This window comes from Perognathus longimembris, chromosome 28 (genome assembly GCF_023159225.1).
Source record: "Perognathus longimembris pacificus isolate PPM17 chromosome 28, ASM2315922v1, whole genome shotgun sequence".
NCBI lineage: Eukaryota > Metazoa > Chordata > Mammalia > Rodentia > Heteromyidae > Perognathus > Perognathus longimembris.
The window spans coordinates 60,634,515-60,654,923 of NC_063188.1; the positions used below are offsets into that span (position 1 = coordinate 60,634,515).

Sequence of the window (20,409 nt, forward strand, 5' to 3'; positions counted from 1 at the left end):
AGAGCGCTAGTCTTGAGCAAAAAGAAACTAAGGAATAGTGCCCAGACCTGAGTTCAAGCCCCAGTCAGCAAGGAAAAAAAATCTGGGCTGAAGCAGTAGAACATTTATCTATCTAACCAGCATGAGCTCAGACCCCATTAGTACAATAAAGTAATATGTAACACAATGTAACCATGGCTTCTCAGGTTGCCTCAAAAACCCTGTTGCTCAGGGCTCCAAAACAGGGAGGCGCACAACAAAACTTAGCCAGTACATTGTTTTTCTCCAATCTTGGCATAATTAACCCATACTCAGCACAAATCCAGAGCTCTCACCATCAAAGGGAATCCACGCCCAGATTCACACTCCTCTAGCCTCCTTCCCACTGCTCCTTCCAACTCCTGGGAAGAAACCCAGTGCCTGTGCCCCTACACAGTCCCACTGTGTCTCCTCCGCAATCCAGCACTGGATCATTTCTCCCCCAACTGCTAGCTTCTGACTACTCCGCTCCCCTAAGCAACTTCACACTGGTAATACAGCCACACCAATCACACTCTCACCCAAACAGGCACGAACTGCCCATCTAACCACCTCCAACTGTATCTGTCAGTCCTCCACTAGCGAGTGTTCCCCCTCAGAACCACTCCCTGCTCAGCGAGGCTTCCGCCAATCAGGCTTCGACCTCTCCATCCTTCCACCAATCAGGCCTCAACCTTTCTAGCCATTTCCTTACTACTCCAGCCTCCAGCAGGTCTCCAAGATATCAGTCTCCTTCCCTAACTGGTGGTAACCTGCCAATTGTGCTCCCACCACTGGGCACCGCTGCCGCCACTGAGCACCACTGCCGCCACTGGGTGGCGCTCCCGCCGTTGGGCACCGCTCCCGCCACTGGGTGGCGCTCCCACCATGAGCACCGCTCGCGCCACTGGGTGGCGCTCCCGCCATGAGCACCGTTCCCCCCACTGGGCGCCGCTCCCCACCTTCATACCATTAACGCCTCCTCCTCTTGCACTGCCACCCTAAGGTAGAGAACAGGTCCATCCGCCCCATAGTGCCTTCCTTCAACCTACTCCTGGCAACCCGGAAAGTCTCCATCCCCGACCAGTCTTCCACAGCTTTGACGGAGACCTCTGCCATATTGCAACACACCCCCTACACAGGACCTTGCTCCGGACCCCGGCCTTTCACAGCCTGGTTGGAGATCTCCGCCATATTGAGAACACACCACCCTCCCCACCCCCACGCTGGCCACGGACCTTGCTCCGGATCCCGGGCCTTCTTCCACAGCTTGGACAGACATCTCCGCCATATTGGGACACCCCACCCCCACCCCCAGCGCCCGACACAGACCTTGCTCCAGTCCGGACCCCGGGCCTTCTTCCACAGCTTGGATGGACATTTCCGCCATATTAGGACACCTCCCCTCCCCCACACGGACCTTGCTCCGGACCCCAGGCCTTCTTCCACACCTTGGACGGACATCTCCGCCATATTGGGACCCCCCCCCCCCAGCGCCCGACATGGACCTTGCTCAGGACCCCAGGCCTTCTTCCACAGACTGGACGGACATCTCCGCCATACTGCACAATACTCCAACAACCACTCACACACTAAAAACAAATTCCATCTCCCCCATTTTTGCAATACCAGAATAACATTTAATTATCACCTAAAGCAATAAGCATAAAAACGGCATATTTTATCCTGCCTAAGTCTCAGTAAAGTTTATCAGTAATCAGTCTAAGGTATGCGGCAATCCTTATTTTAACCAAATCTGCCCAGCTAGGATTAACTTCTTCGGTACCTCACCCACCTCAGCCCACCGCACCACTCACCCTCATCAGCTCCCGCGGCCTCTAAAATGGCGGAAAACGCGGGAGACAGTGACCTTTTATAGAAAAGGGCGGGACAAAGGACAGGAAGTAACTTTTCCGGCCCTATGTGCACCTATCATAGCCTAGAACCTGAATTCCACTTCTGAATCTTATGAATAAATTATGTGGTCAACGGTCAACCACCTAACTTTGAAATGGCCTAAGTACTTCTGAGGCTAGGGATTGAGATTGTGGCTTAGCGGAAGAGTGCTTGTTTGCACCAGGCACAAAGCCACGGGTTCAATTCCTCAGCACCACATAAACAGAAAAGGCCAGAAGTGGCGCTGTGGCTCAAGCGGCAGTGCTAGCCTTGAGCAAAAAGAAGCCAAGGACAGTGCTCAGGCCTGAGTCCAGCCCCATTGGGGACTGCAAAAAAAAAAATTACATGTGCTTCTTTTACAGGCAACGTTTCATTGTACTACATATTCAATATTTCAATACAGAGCTCAGGGACTTAACCTCGATACGGTTAATGGTCCCTAATTAAACTTTTTTTTTTTTTCGAGGAAGAGGTCGTGGGCCTTGAACTAAGCCTGGGCTATCCCTGATCTCTTTCTCATGGCTACTGCTCTACCACTTTAATTCACAGCTCCACTCCTGGTTTTTCAGTGGTTAATTTGAAATAAGACAGTGACTTTTTTATCTTAGCTTCCTGAGTGGCGAGTACTGTAAAAAAGTTTGAACCATCAGCACCTGGCAAAACTTTTTTCTAGGGAAAAAGTAAGGTGAATCTTTCCCTAAAAGTTTACTATTTATGGGCTAGGAATATGGCCTAGTGGTAAAGTGCTCGCCCCGTATACATGAATCCCTAGGTTCCACTCCTCAGCACCAAATATATAGAAAAAGGCCAGACGTGGTGCTGTGCAGCTCAAGTGGTAGAGCACTAGCCTTGAGCAAAAAGAAGCCAGGGACAGTGCTTAGGCCCTCAGTTCAAGCCCCAGGACTGGCAAAAAAAAAAAAAAAAGTTTACTAATTATGAATAGTGAGTCGTTTTTGTTTTGTTATTCCTTGAATTACTCAAACCTTTTAAATCCAATCAGTCAGAGCTAGAAGGGGGAGTCACCTAGTTCTCTAAGAGCAATGCAGCAACCAACAGCACCTAGCAACCTAGTGCTTCAGGTCCAGATAAAAGATAAGCAGTTAGCAGAGCACTGTTGGCTAATGCCTATAACCCTACTCAGGACACTGAAATCTGAGGATCACAGTTTGAGGCCAACCCTGGCTGGAAAGTCCATGAGACTCTTATATCCAATTAACTAACTGAAAACGAAAAGTTGCACGCTGTGGCTCAAAGTAGTAAAGCACTAGCATTGAGTGAAAAAGCTCAGGGACAGCACCCAGACCCAGAGTTCAAGCCTCACAACTGACAAAAAAAATGGTTATTTGAAGAATTTGCATTCTCAGTTCACTCCAAATACACCAACAAAATAAGGAATTAAAAAATATGGGGGGTTGGTTGGGAATATGGCCTAGTGGCAAGCGTACTTGCCTCCTATACATGAAGCCTTGGGTTCGATCCTCAGCACCATATATATAGAAAAGGTCAGAAGTGGCGCTGTGGCTCAAGTGGCAGAGTGCTAGCCTTGAGCAGAAAGAAGCCAGGGACAGTGCTTAGGCCCTAAGTCCAAGCCCCAGGACCGGCAAAAATAAATAAATAAATTGTATATATATATATATATATATATATATGTATATATATATATATGGAACACCACGAATTTGCATGTCATCCTTGCACAGTGGCCATGCTAATCTTCTCTGTATCATTCCAATTTTAGTATATGTGCTGCCAAAGCAAGCACTTTTTGTTGTTTTGTTTTTGCCAGTCCTGGAGCTTGAACTCAGGGCCTGGGCACTGTACCTGGGCTTCTTTTGCTCAAGGCTAATGTTTTACCACTTTGAGCCACAGCACCACTGCCGGCTTTCTCTGTTTATGTGGTGCTGAGAAAAGGAATCCAGAGCTTCATACATGCTAGGCAAGCACTCTACCTCTAAGCCACATTCCCAGCCTGCAAATGCTTTTTAAACTCTTCTCTGACAGATGTCCATGGTTCATAACTTAAGCGTTTGGTTAGCAGAAGACAAAACTTCCCTGCATTAGATAACTTTTGTGCCAGGGATTGCCAAGTGTTTTATGTAATTACTTGTAGCAACACTTGTCAGGCACCAGTGGCTCATATCTATAATCTTTAAACTACTCAAGAAACTGAGATCTGAGGGTCCCAGTTCGAAGCCAGCCCAAGCATAAGTCTGTGAGTCCTATCTTCAATTAATCACCAAAAAGCAGGAAGTGGAGCTGTGGTTCAATTGGTAGAGCCCCAGCCTTGGGGGGGAAGGGGGGGCAGGGCGGGTTGCAAAACACTGGGAACAGTACCTGAGTCATGAGTTCAAAGGCCAGGATTCTCCCTCCCTCCTTCCCTGTCTCTTTCTCTCACTCTCTCTCTCTCACAGACACACACAGACACATACACACATAGAACCACTAATCTACATTAAGGCGGGGCTGGAAATATGGCCTAGTGGCAAGAGTGCTTGCCTCCTACACATGAAGCTCTCCTTTCGATTCCCCAGCACCACATGTATGGAAAACGGCCAGAAGGGGCGCCGTGGCTCATGTGGCAGAGTGCTAGCCTTGAGCGGGAAGAAGCCAGGGACAGCGCTCAGGCCCTGAGTACAAGGCCCAGGACTGGCAAAAAAAAAAAAAAAAATCTACATTAAGGCTACTTGTAGGGCATTTAGAAGTTGGGAATTACCCAAAATATTACTGAAAGCAAATGTTGACCTATCAAATCTCAGAAAACTGGAATTATGTTCAAATCTCTAGTCCATTGAGATCCTAGCAGCCAAGTATGGTGGCAAATACTTGTCATCTCAGCAAATGGGAAGCTAAGACAAAAGGATCAAGAGTTTGAGGGAAGTGGTGCTGTGGCTCAAAGTGGTAGAGCCACTAGCCTTGGGGGGAGGAGGGCGTCAAAAAGAAAGAAAAAAAAGCCGGGATGGGAATATGGATTAGTGGTGGTGCTTGCCCCTGGGGTCAATTCCTCAGCACCACATTAACAGAAAAATCCTGAAGTGGCGCTGTGGCTCAAGTGGTAGAGTGCTAGCCTTGAGCAAAAGGAAGCCCAAGGACAGTGTGCCCAGGCCCAGGACTGGCAAAAAAAAAAAAAAAAAAGCACACTTGACTGTATTTTTGTTTGTGTTTGGTGTGGCTTGGTTTGGGTTAAGACAGGGCCTTCATATTTACCCTAGGGTGGACTTGTCAATTTTCTTGCTTCAGCCTTCCAAGAGCTTGGTTTATAGGTGTGCAACCCTTCACCCAGCTCTGACAATTAATTTTTTTTTCCTTAGGCTGAGAATGTACAGAGAGGCTCAGGCACAGGGCTCAGGACCTGAGTTCAAGCCCCAGGAAAAGCAAAAAGAAAAAGGTGGTGGTCAGCCTGGGCTATACAGCCAGAGCTTGTCCAAAAAAAAAAAAAAAAACTTTTCTCATGCTTGTGCCTGGGTCCAGCCACAATAGAAAACAAGATGGGGGGCTGGGAATATGGCCTAGTAGCAAGAGTGCTTGCCTCCTACACATGAAGCTCTCGGTTCGATTCCCCAGCACCACATATATGGAAAACGGCCAGAAGGGGCGCTGTGGCTCAGGTGGCAGAGTGCTAACATTGAGCAGGAAGAAGCCAGGGACAGTGCTCAGGCCCTGAGTCCAAGGCCCAGGACTGGCCAAAAAAAAAAAAAAAAGAAAGAAAGAAAAAGAAAACAAGATGGAAAATAGTTTTGCCCCAACAGCCAAGAAAATAGGCCACTTTACGAAGAAAAAAATCCTTTATTATTAGATGATTCTATTCTTCTATCTAACTCAATATAAGAGGACACAAAATACATCAGCCACATTAAGGGGAAATCATTCCTTTATTTTTTTTTTTAAAGATCACAAGACAACATCTGAATTTCTGTAGCACAATTTAAATGCTTTACTTTTCTGATAAAGCAGAGTATAATAGAAAAAAAAACAATTATTTTCCAGTAATATCTATATCTCTATTCAGTATTAAGTCTTCCACAGACATGTTACCTGGAAATAAAAGCCTGTTACAATAAGAAAAGCTTTGACCAGAACAGCTACTTTTCGTGCCAGGAGAAAAGTTCATCCCTGTAGTAGGAATGATGTGCTATGTAAAGTAGCTGTAAGGTCACAGCCTTGAGGGCATTGAAAGTATATTATCCTATTCCACACTGAGTGAATTTCAGTTATCTGTAACCATGCTGACACCTTTCACTGGTATTTCAGATAAAAAATAAATTAAATCCCTTCTGACATTTCTTGATCTACATTATTAAAAGGTACACAGTTCATTAATTCCTTGCTGAGATTTTGGATAGCAATAAGAATCTTTCAGAAATTCAAGTTCTTATTCAATAATTTGTAAAATAGGATACATTCAGGCAACAGCTGCAACTACAGAATAGGTGCACTGCCTCAGCGCACCTCTAGAACACTAGTAGCAGACAAAAATGATCTGTGACTGGATAGCATAAGTGCAGTACAGCAAGACAAAACATATATTCATATGTTGGCTTGTTTAAGACTCAAGCCCTCAATCTATTCTTGAAATTCAATAACTTTATTCCTATGGTTTTTAACACCAAGAAGGTCAAGTTCTAGGAGGGCTAAAGTCTAATTTGTACTCCAAACCAAGTACAATTTATTACTACTGAGGCTGTATCCGTACAGACTTCAAGATTAAGCCCAGAGACAGTTACTATATACTATGCTAACAAAGTCTGAAAAATAATCACTTGTATACACTGATGGTCCTTCAGAAATCTTATAATAATCTTTCCAATAAACATTACTTAATGTATTGGAGGTAACTGCAACTTACTAATCAAATATTTGAATACTTATACTTACCTGGGGTTTCATTTCTGCTGAAAGAAATAGGAAGAACAGGACTCACTTTAAAAAAAATTTTTTTTGAAAGGTAAAAAAAAATCTTATATCACTTTTGGAAGCAGCATAGAAGGGGCAGTCCAGTTAAGAGTAAAACACTGGTGAAATAAATCAAAATTAGGCCAAAAAAAATCTGTATTATAAATGACAGTACCACAAATATGCCCTTCATGATTAGTAACTCCTATAACGTTTCATTTGGCACCAGATGGTGTGCTAAAGGGAAACACTGGGTTATCTTGATGGTTATCTTGATTCAGACTTGGTTTTGTTAGTAATTACAGGAGAATTTCTGAAGGGTCGTGGGGGGGAGGGGGAGGAAACGGGGAGACAGAGTGGAAAAAAATCTGAGTCATCATCTAAATCAACAAAGCACTGATAGCTCCAAACATTTAGGTCAGACACTAAAATGACTGATATAGGCTCAAGTGGTTTATAAAACCTATAAAAAGACTACACCAGCAAAGTCCCTGTTAATCTATCAGCTCACAAACTGAAACAGGGAGCAACATTTTAGCTTAAAACCTTATCTCAGAAAGAATCAAATCACTTCACATGAGTAAAAATACTTGAAACCAAACATTTTTAAAAGCTCCAATATCACAAAGCATAAAGAAAACAATTAAGAAGACTCGATCAATCCATGGAATCACAAAATGGCTGGACAATCTCTTATCTCCCCTCCACACAAACCATCCCATGGAAGACCAAGGGAGAATAGACCTTCCAGACCTATGTACCACCTGGTTGCTGCAAAATTTTAGAGACTCCTCATGGAACAGCAGTTTCCCATCTCTTGTGTTTCTCCCTATCATGCAGGAAGCAAGTCTGGCTGTGCTATTCTATTATCATTATATATCACCCATCTGCAACATGATACTGTACAGATAAGTAAAAAGTATGTTGACTAGTTCCCTTTCCCCCAGAAGGTTGAGGCTCAGGTATAGGAGTGATTCTCCTGTGCACAGTCTTTATTTAGGCTGACTCAGTGACTTCAACAGGTTTAATCATGTGGTCAGGTTTGTTGCCAGCTGCATAATGCTCCCACATCTGCAGGTAGAGCCGCTCTAGTTCCATTGTGTATTGTTTGGTGTTGAATAGAGGGCTAGATATTCTCTGTTTCCACACTTTGCCACGAATTTTCTTCAGGCTAGGTAATAAAATAAAAAAGGAAAACCCAACTGATAAATCAAAAAAACTTAGAACACTGTAAAAGTACTTACTCAACTTTGTGGCAAATAAAACACACAAAGTTCACCCTACCTTCTCTTCTGGCTGGCCTGTTACCTCAATGCTGAAAACATAATGATCACAGCTAACATAATGCTAATACTTATAATCAAGTTCCCTGCACAGAAATTTAGTTTCTTTCCAAAACAAATACATCCAAGAGCTAATATACTTTATTTCATTTCTAAATTCAAAATAAAAATAATTGGTAACAGTACTTCCTATGTGCTACTCATTAGAATGGAAATTGCTTACTGCCAAGCATCAGCAGCTCACGCCTGTTATCCTTGCTACAAAGGAGGCTGACATCTGAGGACAGTAATTCAAAGCCTGGGCAGGAAAGCTCATAAGATCAATAGTACAACACCGTCTAGTAAGCAGGAGATCCTCAGTTTAAACCCCAGGGCCACCACAAAAAACAATAACAACAAAAAGCTGGAACTGGAGATATGGCTAAAATGGTACAGCACTAACTATGAGGGAAAAGGCTGAGGGAAAACACTGGGCCCTGAGTTCAAGTCCCAAAACTGGCCAAAAAAAAAAAAAAAGAATGCAAATTGCATAAAGTGTATATTAAAAACCTTCTATGTTAACAACCTTCTGACTTTTCAGTAATAATTTTCAATCAATTCAAAAGAAATAAACAAGCTAGGTACCTGGTGGATCATGCTTATAATCCTAGCTAGTAAGGAGGCTGAGATCTGAAAATCAAGTTTCAAAGCCACACTGAGCAGGAAATTCTGTGAGAATCTCATCTCCAGTTAAATCCAAATGGCCAGATGTGAACCTGTGGGTCCAGTGGCATTAGTCTTGAGCAAAAAAGGTCTAGGACAGTGACCAGGTTCTGAGTTCAAGCCCCAGAACTAAGACAGACCGAGAGAGACAGAGAGACAGAGAAACAGACAGACAGACAGACAGACAGAGACACACACACACACACACACACACACACACACACACACACACACACAGAAATGCAGACTATTCAAAGATGTTCACTGAAGCACCATTTACAACAGGTCAGGTTCAAAGTAAAAATGAAGCATCAGTTTATGAAGATTTTAACAAAACAAAACACTCAAAATGGAAAAACCAGTATGTTTACTGCCATAATTTTCCACATGTACCTAAATTGAGTTGCTTATTCAGCACACAAAAGTACTTCTAGTATCACTATGAAAATGGTTCTAATAAGAGGAAAACAATGCTTTCTGGAAAATGAGGGGGGAAACTTCTTTCTTCTCTCCCCTTCTGAATGTAACAAATACAAAATTGTTAGTTCAGAAGCTGAAACGCACTGTATATTGTAAAAGCAAGAATGTTGAGCTGAGAATGTGGCTTACAAGTAGGGTGCTTGTCTAGCATACATGAAGCCCTGGGTTCAATTCCTCAGTACCATATAAACAGAAATAAACAGTTACTGGTGCTATGGCTCAAGTAGTGGAGTGCTAGCTTTGAGCAAAAAGAAGCCAAGGACAGTGTTCATGCCCCAAGTTCAAGCCTCAGGTTAGGGGGAAAAAATCTTTGCTGTGACAGAACTAATGTCTATGCAGCTGTGTATCTCTTTGGGCCTCAACCCAACCACTTTCGTATTAATGCTAACTTCCAAAGAAAAGACTATGTGCTATATAACATTAACAGGAGAATGGTTAAGAAGTGATACATCCATACAATGAAATACTATCCAGCAATAAAAGAAATGAACTGGTGGAATACAAACCGTCTTTTAAAGCATATACTGCATGGTTCCATCTGTATAAAGTTTTAAGAAGGCAAAAACTGATTTTCACTTGAAAAATGTCTAGAAGTTATCTCTGAGAAGCAGCACAAAGGAACTTTCTGGAGGGATTGGTAGTGTTTTATATCTTGATAGTAATTTGAGTTATCAATGAATGGTTGCTCAGGTCTTTTACTGTTCATAAATTCTGCTTCAAAAGAAATACTAAATGAGCCAAGTGTCGGTGGCTCACTCCTATAATCCTAGACACTCAGGAGGCTGAAATCTTAGGATCCCTGTTCAAAGCCAGCCCAGGCAGGAAAGTCCATGAGACTCTTATCTCCAATTAACCCCCAGAAAGTCAGAAATTGGTGATGTGGCCCAAGTGGTGGAGCCTTAGCTCAGGGACAACATCCAGACCAAGTTCAAGCCCCATGACCCAAAAAGAAAAAAAAAGCAAGAAAGAAATACTTAATGATGGAAAAAAGACAAGACAGACAAATGTATAATAAAGCAAGTGGAAGAGCACTTATTATAAAACTGAACTTATTCCACAGCAAAATTCTATACGAATGAATGTTCCAAAGGTCTGGTAAAAATATTTAAATACACGCTAGGCACTGGTGGCTCACATCTGTAAGCCTAGGAGTCTGAGATGTGAGGATCAAGGTTAGAAGCCAGCACAAGTAGGAAAGCCAATGAGACTATCTCCAATTAACCACCAAAAAGCCACAAGTAGAGCTGTGACTCAAGTGGTAGAGTGCTAGCCTCAAGCAAAAGAACAACAAAAAAAAAAGCTGCCCAGGCCCTGAGTTCAAGCTTCAAGACTGGTACATTTTTTTTTTTTTTGGCCAGTCCTGGGGCTTGGACTCAGGGCCTGAGCACTGTCCCTGGCTTCCTTTTGCTCAAGGCTAGCACTCTGCCACTTGAGCCACAGCGCCACTTCTGGCCATTTTCTGTATATGTGGTGCTGGGGAATCGAACCCAGGGCTTCATGTATACGAGGCAAGCGCTCTTGCCACTAGGCCATATCCCCAGCCCTGGTACAATTTTTTTTTCACTTATCTTACATGTACATGATGTTCAAAAGAGAGTATTTTTTGGCAGTGCTGAGTTTTGAACTTAGGGCCTCATATTCAGTTTGCTCTGCTGGTACTCTACCAGGAGTCACTCGTACCTCCAGCCTTGCTTTTTAATGGTTATTTTTAGAGATGCAATCTAACAGACTTTTAATGCCTAAACTGACTTTGACCCCCTGATCCTCGGAACAACAGCTTCCTGAGTAGCTAAAGTAAGCCACCAACATCCAGCTTAGATTATTCTGAAAACCGAAAATACTTTGCTAAGTGCTTATTATATACATCAACAACTTCACATGGAATATCCTTTTTTTTAAATCTCCCATTCTCTGTTTTTTACTCCATTAAGCTCCGTTTTATAAGTGAAGAAATGAGACATACAGAAATAAACTTGTCCTAAGCTTATAAAACTTGTAAAAGTCAGAAACTGGATTCCAACTCAGACAGTATTAAGGGTATTTCTCATAACACGCTACTTCAAAACAGGAAAATAAAACCCCACAATACTCAATGGAAATTTCTTTTTTTAAGCTGGGCATGGTAGCATACTTGTGTAATGCCAACATTTGGGACAGAGAAGCAAAAAGACCATAAGTTTCAAACTAGCCTAGGCTGTCTCAAAAAAATAAATAAATGAGAGGGGAAGGACAAGGCAGGAGGTGAAAGGAAAGAATAATCAACTTTATCTTTCAAATGAGGTCTTTCTATTTCATTGTATGGAAGCATCACCCATCTAATGCTAAAACAATTAAGGGTTTTATGCTACCATCGTGAAATGGCAGTATTAGGGAAAAGTACTAACAATTTTAAGGTTCTTAAAACTTTTAAGAATTATATCAATTTACTCACCAATGTATAAAAGGGCCAGTGTCTCAATGCTCCCTCATCGAAATATTAAAAAGCTTTTTATTTTAGTCAAATTATGGATATAACTCAATAATTATTTTAACGGTCATTCCTACAAGAGAAGCTGAAACTTTCCTTGTTACTCATTTGTATTTCCACTTCAGTGAGATGTCTTTTTATTTCCTTGTTTACTTTCCTTACTTACATTTAAAACTTAAATGTTCTTCGGGTACCAATACTTTGACATATGAAACCAAGATTCAATCCCTCGTTTGCCTTTTAACTTTTCTGAATTTTTTTTAAATTCAGTCATTTGTCCTCTACATAGTAAAACCTAGTGATTAACTTCATTTACAAGAGCTTAAGTTTCTTTTTCTAGAGCTCATACGACTCACCTATTACCCTTAATGTATGTTTTCATTTTACAATAACTAAACTATGTTATCTGTACCTTAACATTTAATTTGTTCTTGGAAAGATTTACTTACTATTCTAGATCAGTTCCCAGTTTCACAGCTATGTCTTCGTATTCTTGTCTGCTTTTAGCAATAAGCTCAAGACAACCTAAGCAAGTGAGCTGTGAGGCTGCAACTCTAGAAGCAAGAGTCTCTCCTGTAACACAAAAGATAACAACTTTACATCTGAGAATGTGAACCACACACAGCTATCTATCAATGTTATTTATATTAAATGTCCATATAATACACATGAGGAGAATAGAGCCAAGTGTTTGGAATGAAGCAAGTCTCATTTTCTATCATCTTGCTTTCAGTTAGTTCTAGAAGTCCCTGCCTAACCCAAAGGGGAATTTTTTTCATAAAAAAAATCAAACAAATATGAATCTAGTGATTTATCAGCAACCTACCTGGCATAGTGACCATGGGTGTTCCTGCCCAGAGAACATCCATCCCTGTGGTATGTCCATTGCACAGTGGAGTGTCCAGGCAAACATCAGCCAGCTGGCCTCTCCTGACGTGTTCCTCTTTAGGAGCCACAGGCGAAAAAATGATACGGTTCTGTGGAAGGCCCATGTTTTGTGCATACTGCTGAATATTGGGCTCTCCTACTGCTGGAAAACGCAACAGCCATAGCACACTATTGGGTACACGTTTCAGGATCTAAAAATGGAGAAATAAGAATATTAACAGCACATCTATCTACCCTTCTCAGCAAAGGTTCCCATAGGTTTCCAATTAAACTGTTGTACAGTCGTCCCTCACTATACCACAAATTCTATACCGTGGCTCGCATATTGTGGCTTCATTGTATCGTGGGTTTTGTTTTAATAGGTAGTGATCCTTCACCTATCTCAAGTTACATCACAGAGACCCCCACGATAGGTGAAAATACAGAATATAGGAATAAGTGAACTGTGATATAGAGAGAGACAGCTATATAACGCTGCTATTTCACGGATTTTCACCTATTGCAGGGGGTCTCGAACACTCCAATGATAGGTGAGGTATTGCTGTACTCTATGTTCGAAAGAAGCCAAGTGTCACCCTAAGTCTCTCCTTCTCAACTGAGTTATACTTCTGCTTTGCTATTTACAGAGCATGTTTGAAGAAAGAGGATATTGGAAGACACAAAAGTTAGTAACAGGCATAATTTGAAGTAGCTATATTCTGTGAAAATTGATACAGACAGTAGTTTTGGGTAAGAAAGAATTCTTAGGTAGGTATTTTTGGCTTTGTGGCTAAGTAGACTGCCATTAACTGCTTGATTCTTTTATACCTTGAAAGCAGCCACAGACAATATGTAAACATATAGGTGTATCTGTATTTAATAAAGCTTTTACTTATTTAAGAAAATAGCAAGAGTGTACCTGTAGGTATACTTTAATAGTAGAATACTGCCTAATCCATAAAGTAAGTCGCAAGCACAAAAATCAAAAACATCAGTGTGCTAGATTAGGCAAACTCTTGACTTAGATGTAGTATTCAAAGACCACAAAAATTCAAAAAGTAATGCCCTTAACATCAACTCTTTGCATTGAGCAGTAGGAATACTAATAATAAATAAGCTGGGCATAGGTAGCTCATGCCTGTAATCTTAGAAGAGGGTAAGATGTGAGGATCTAGGTTCAAAACCAGCCTGGGCACAAACTGCATAGCTTCTGCACGGCAAAGGACATAGCTTGCAAGATAAACAGAAAGCCCACAGACTGGGAGAAGATCTTTACCCGCCATTCAACAGACAAAGGCCTCATCTCTAAAATATATGCAGAACTAAAAAAAATTACCTTCTTCCAAAACAAAACCGCAAAGAACCAATAGCCCCCTCATCAAGTGGGCTAAAGACTTACAAAGAGACTTCTCTGATGAGGAAATGAGAATGGCCAAGAGACTTATGAAAAAGTGCTCTACATCACTGGCCATAAAAGAAATGCAAATCAAAACAACATTGAGATTCCATCTCACCCCAGTAAGAATGTCCTATATCAAGAAAACTAACAATAACAATTGTTGGAGGGGATGTGGCCAAAAGGGAACCCTCCTTCATTGTTGGTGGGAATGTAAACTGGTTCAGCCACTCTGGCAAGCAGTATGGAGATTCCTCAGAAGGCTAAATATAGAACTCCCCTATGACCCAGCAGCCCCACTTTTGGGTATCTATCCAAAAGACCACAAACAAAATCACAGTAATGCCACCAGCACAACAATGTTCATCGCAGCACAATTTGTCATAGCGAGAATCTGGAACCAACCCAGATGCCCCTCAGTAGACGAATGGATCAGGAAAATGTGGTACATATACACAATGGAATTTTATGCCTCTATCAGAAAGAATGACATTGCCCCATTTGTAAGGAAATGGAAGGACTTGGAAAAAATTATACTAAGTGAAGTGAGCCAGACCCAAAGAAATGTAGACTCTACTATGGTCTCCCTTATTGGGAATAATTAGTACAGGTTTAGGCAAGTCATAGCAGAGCATCACAAGAGCCCAATAGCTATACCCTTATGAACACATAAGATGATACTAAGTGAAATGAACTCCATGTTATGGAAACGATTGTTATATCACAGTTGTAACTACTTTCAACGTCCCATGTGTATCTGTAGCTTCTATTATTGATGATGTTCTTGTTATCACCTTCCTGTGGTTGTACCTACACTATCTCTGTAATCTTATCTGAGTATATTGGAAACTGTGTATACTGGTATTAGAAGAAGGAAATTGAAAGGGAATACCAAAATTGAGAGACACAGAGTAAAAAAAAGGCAAACAACTACAAAAGCAATACTTGTAAAACTGTTTGGTGTAAGCGAACTGAACACCTCAGGGGGGGGAAAGGGAAAGGGGGAGGAGGGAGGGGGGTATGAAGGACAAGGTAACAAACAGTACAAGAAATGTATCCAATGCCTAACGTATGAAACTGTAACCTCTCTGTACATCAGTTTGATAATAAAAATTTGAAAAACAAACTATCCTGGGCAAGAAAGAAGTCTGTGAGACTCTTAGCTCCAATTAACTACCATAATAAACCTTGAAAACCTAGAAGTAGAGCTGTGGCTCAAATGGAAGAGTACCAGCCTTGAGCAGGAAACCTAAGGGACAGTGCCCAGGCGCTGAATTCAAGCCTTAGTATAAGCATGAAAAATAATCAGACGGAATTAAATGAAAACACTAAAAGTACTCCAATGCCAATTCATTTTGAAGCCAAATAATTTCGTCACAAACATACAAGTGGCTTTCAAATTTTTTCAGAAAGTAGTGATTAAGGAATCTTAAATGTACATGTTTCCTTTCCTCCTGTCCTAGTCTCTTCAAGCAAACAAACAAAAATATTAGGGAATAAATAGATATAAGCATATATACAAACAAAAAAAATTATGTGGAAAAAATCACTCAACCAAAGGATTGGGGGGGGGAGGGGAGGCGCTGGTCCTGGATCTTGACTTAGGTCCTGGGTACTGTTCCTGAGATTTTTCACTTAAGCTAGCACTCTACCATTTGAGAAACAGCTCCACTTCTGGTCTTTTTGTGTGGTTATTAGAGATAAAGAGTCTCACTGACTTTCCTGCCCAGGCTGGCTTCAAACTTTGACCCTAAGATCTCAGTCTTCTAAGTAGCTAGGATTATAGACATGAGCCACTGGTACTTAGCTAAAAAAATTTATCTCTAAATTACCTAAAGGTAAAATATGAAAATTTATTTGTAGGGAGACAGTTACTTATGGTTAGCCAATATCCTACTTTGGCAAACTGGTGTGATGAACTGACTAAAAGGGATTGGTATAAAATGGCTCCTCCCTGTTTTTAACCCTACAATAGTCCAAGATGTCATACTTGAATGAATGTAATAAGCTTTTGCTATGAGTTTTGACTAGGGGTTCCCAGACTGCAACCCATGAGTCAAATGCCTGGAGCCACAGGCTCAAATCTATAATCCTAGCTACTCAGGGGCTGAGATCTAAGAATTATGGTTCAAATCCAGCCTGGGCAGGATTCTTTGAGTCTCTAATCTCCAATTAATCAGCAAAACACCAGAATTGGAGTTGTGGCTCAAGTGGTAGAACAACAGCCTTGAGGGAGAAAGCGGGGGGGAGGCTAAAGAACAGCATCCAGGCCCTAAGTTCAAACCCCAGTACCAGCTGCCAGTGTTTAGGCGTGTGTGTGTGCGTGCGTGCATATGTGTGTGTGTGTGTGTGTTTTGTAGCATGACTTCTACTATTGAGTCATACTCCGCTAGCTTTCTTTTTTTAAATTGTCTCACATAAGCCCAAGCAGGCCCATTGACACTTTCTAAAAAGCTAAATGACAGGCATGTTATCACCAGGCCGGAAATTGAGTCTTGTAAACTTTTGAGGCCTGGGCTAGCCTTAATGTGCTAGCCTCCTTATCTCTGCCTCACAAGTAGTTAAGATTACAAGCCTGAGTCATAGCATCTGGCTCTGTTTTTATAAACTTGAACAGAGCTACACTTACTATTCATTTACATCATGTCTAGGGAGTTTCCGCTCTATAATGCCAATGGAAAACTGACCACAAATTGTGGAAATATTTGTCATCTAGTCCTTCCACAAAAAGTTGCAGAGCTTTGATTTTAGACAGAATATTCGCTTTAGACAGAAAATGTTGCTTGAAAACAAGGAGCTAGAGGGCTGGAAATGTGGCCCTGTGATAGTGTGCTTGCCTTATATACATGAAGCCCTGGGTTCGATTCCTCAGCACCCCATATATATAGAAAAATCCGGAAGTGGCACAGCGGCTCACGTGGTAGAATGCTAGCTAGCCTTGAGCAAAAAGAAGCCAGGAATAGTGCTCAGGCCCTGAGTTCAAGCCCTAGAACTGGCAAAAACAAAACAGAACAAAAACAAGGTGCCGGAGCTTTTGCGGCCAAGGACAAAGCCACAGCTCCCTTTCTGGCTTTTTTTGGTGGCTAATTGAAGAGTCTCACAGATTTCCTTGCCCCAGCTGGCTTCAAATTCCAATCCTCAAATCTTAGCCTCCTGCGTAGCTAGGATTACAGGAATAAGCCACTAGCTGCTGGCTTGTATTATTTTATAGGAGCCATCCCACTGGGAATGAGACAACAAGCCTTTAGTCTTTTAGTTTACTACCTTGATGGACAATGAAAGGAGTACCCAAAGCTACTAGCTGCTGTACTTGTTCAAAACACACACACACACACACCACACCACACACACCACCCCTCAAGAAGTTATTTTATATTCTATAGTTCTCTTCTAAGGATATAAGGTAGGCAGAAAGCCTCAGACTTCCTCAGAACCATGACAGCCTCACAGAGGAGACAGGAAGGTAAGGAAGAGATGGTCTCAGAGCCATTCCTCACAGCCTTTCTTCCCATCCGTTCAGGTTTTGGAAGGTTGACCCCACATTCAAAACTCAGATGGGCTGTGCCTTAAACCTTGTTATATTGGCCCCTGTGTACACAGGCAAGATCACCAGATACCATGGTAGAGACATTCCACTACACTGATCAATTCATAGGTGCTATCAGATATAATTTGTGACAATTAAATAAAAATATTTAACAGTTTTTAGCCAAGCATAGTTGAACATTCCTTTGATTCCAGTGCCTGGGAAGCTGAGGCAGTTGAACCTCAAGTTCTAGGCTAGCCTGGATTACATGAGAATCTGTTTCATACAAATGAACAAACAAACAAAAAAAGTTTCAAAAGGAATATTTTCATACAAATATTATAGAAATCATTATAAATTGTAATATTACTGTGCTCTATTTTCAATAAAACATCAGTATTTCCTGAGAGTAGGGATGTAGTTTAGTGGTAAAACCATTGCCAAGTATCCCTGAGGCCAAATTCAATCCCTACTGTGACAAGAAAAAAAGACAAAGAAAAGAAAAGAAAGAGAGAAAAAGAGAAAGAGAAAGAAAGAAAAAGGAAGGAAGGAAGGAAGGAAGGAAGGAAGGAAGGAAGGAAGGAAGGAAGGAAGGAAGGAAGGAAGGAAGGAAGGAAGACAAAAAAACAGGGTGCCAAGCAATTCACATCTTTAATTTTAGCTACTCAGGAAGCTGAGATCTGAGGATTAAGGCTTGAGGACAGCCAGGGAAGAAGAGTACATGAGATTCTTATCTCCAATTAACCAGTAAAAAGCCAGAAATGGAGCTGTGGCTTAAGTTGTAGATTGAGACTGGCCTTGAGCAAAAAAATTATGTGAGCAAGAGAGACCTTGTATTCAAGCCCTTTTTGAAAGTTGCTTAATGTGAAAATTAAATATTGGAAGGAAAGAGCTAGGGATATAACTCAGTGGTAGAGTACTTGCCTGGCATGCACAAGAACCTAGGTTCAGTCAGAAATACTGAAGAAAAAAAAAGCTCCTTCAGCAAGGTATAATTTTTTTTATTAGGAACCAGCTGTTAATAATGAGTTTAACAGTGGTAATCATTAGACACAATATTGAAAATGAACTATACAATTTGCGGGTGGGGAGTCAGGGGAGGGGTTCTGAAAAAAGAAATGTACTATTATTTACCTGACTTATGCAACTGTAACCCCTCTGAACATAATCTTTACAACAATTTCAAAAATGCTCTTCTGAAAAAAAAATGCTCAATTACCTGATGTATGTATATAACTATAAACCCTCTGTACATAACCTTTATAATAACAAAAAAAGTAAAACTTCAGATGAAAATTAAAAATGAGCTTATACATACTCACATTTGCCCACATCTGCAATGTAGAAGGGTCAATTTTATACAACTGATTAAAGTTACAGTACACAATAGCATCTTCTGGCAATCCATACTGAGAACGGGTGGTTACAATAATGGTACGAGGAACCTCTTCACCAGTTGCAGCCTTATTATTGATCTAAAACAAGGAAAAGAGTATGATTATATTTAAAGACAGTATAAGGGCTGCGAGTATAGCTCTGATATAATCTCAAGACAGTCTGATATAGTTTCTTTCCCCAGTACTGGGGCATGAATTCAGAGCATCATAATTCTAATACACACATATACTTATGCTTATATTTTATATATATTATACATACACAATTTTTGAGAGAGGGTCTTGCTGTATAGCCTAGTCCATCCACAAACTCACAATCTTCCTTTCTCAGGGTCTCAAGAGCTGGGATTATAGGTCTGAACCACGAAGCTCAGCTTGAGTCACTTTGTTTTTTGCTCATTTCCTTGGCTGTTTTTTTTTGGTTTGGTTTTATTCTGAGCGGGGCGGGGGGGGGGGGGGGGGGGTCCTAGAGTTTTAACTCAAGGCCTGGGCATTGTCCCTGAGCTTCTGGAGCCACAATCCCACTTTCAGCTTTTTGGTGGTTAACTAGAGATCAGAGGCTCATGGACTTCCTGTTCAGGCTAGCTTTGAACTACAATCCTCAGATCTCAGTCTCCTGGGCGGGTAGTAAGATTATAAACATGAACCACCAGTGCTATGGCTCAAGTGGTAGAGTGTTAGCCTTGAGCCAAAGGAGCTCAGGGACACCACCCAGGACCTAAGTTCAAACCCCAGAATCAGTACACACACGTACACACACACACGTACACACACACACACACACACACACACACACGCTGGGTGCTAATGGCTTATAGGTATAACCCTAACTGTTCAAGAAACTGAGATCTAGAAGATCATGATTCGAAGCCAACCCATGACTCAATCTTCCAAATAACTAGCACAAAGCAGGGCTGACGATGTAGCTTAAGTAGTAGAGCTATTGCCATGAATAATCAAGCAAGCCAAGCAAATTCAAAGCCCTGAGTTTTAATAAACTCCAGTATCACAAATTTAGAAAACAAAGGAAACCCACAAAACCCTACTAACTCAACAGCAAGAATCTGCTTACTTTTTTTTAAAATCAGTCCTGGCACTTGAACTCTGGGCCTGCACACTGTCCCTGAGTTCTTCAGCTCAAGGCTAATGCTCTACCACTTGAGCCACAGTGCCACTTTCGGTTTTCTGAGTGTTTTTTTGGAGATAGGAGTCTCACAGACTTTCCTGTCCAGGCTGGCTTTCAACCTCAATCCTCAGATCTTGGACTCTTGAGTAGCTAGGATTATAGGCATCTGCCACCAGCACCTGGATTGCTCTTTACTTGAATGAAATACCCATTTCTAAACTATATCAAACTTCAGGACTAAACTGCAATGATTCCTCCAGTCTCGTGTCCCACGTCTGTCTCCTCACATATCACCACTTCTTAGCTAGTATATGCAAAATTAGTCTTAACTTCCTTTATTAATTAAATTTTACTGACAAGATGATGTACAGAGGGGGTACAG

General features: G+C 41.4%; 1 protein-coding gene, 1 long non-coding RNA gene and 1 other non-coding gene across 4 annotated transcripts in view; 1 reads left to right on the forward strand and 2 right to left on the reverse strand.

Moving 5' to 3' along the window:
• Positions 1-3,548: 3,548 nt before the first annotated feature.
• LOC125344341 lies at positions 3,549-3,655 on the reverse strand. Its single transcript, XR_007209479.1, has one exon. It is a non-coding gene; the product is annotated as a U6 spliceosomal RNA (small nuclear RNA).
• A 2,091-nt stretch (positions 3,656-5,746) lies between these two features.
• Ogt (O-linked N-acetylglucosamine (GlcNAc) transferase) overlaps positions 5,747-20,409 on the reverse strand; it is a 51,608-nt gene continuing 36,945 nt past the window's right edge. For both annotated transcript variants that reach the window (XM_048335817.1, XM_048335815.1), the window contains exons 19-22: positions 18,827-18,979; positions 12,542-12,794; positions 12,165-12,288; positions 5,747-7,954 (exon numbers count right to left, since the gene is read on the reverse strand). In XM_048335817.1, the coding sequence (XP_048191774.1) occupies positions 7,780-7,954; positions 12,165-12,288; positions 12,542-12,794; positions 18,827-18,979 (705 nt within the window). In that variant the 3' untranslated portion in view covers positions 5,747-7,779. The remainder of the gene's footprint in view (positions 7,955-12,164; positions 12,289-12,541; positions 12,795-18,826; positions 18,980-20,409) is intronic.
• The window catches only part of LOC125343409, a 28,058-nt gene continuing 18,445 nt past the window's right edge, over positions 10,797-20,409 (forward strand). Inside the window, exons 1-2 of the long non-coding RNA XR_007209329.1 lie at positions 10,797-11,249; positions 14,993-14,996. This is a non-coding gene — a long non-coding RNA (uncharacterized LOC125343409). The remainder of the gene's footprint in view (positions 11,250-14,992; positions 14,997-20,409) is intronic.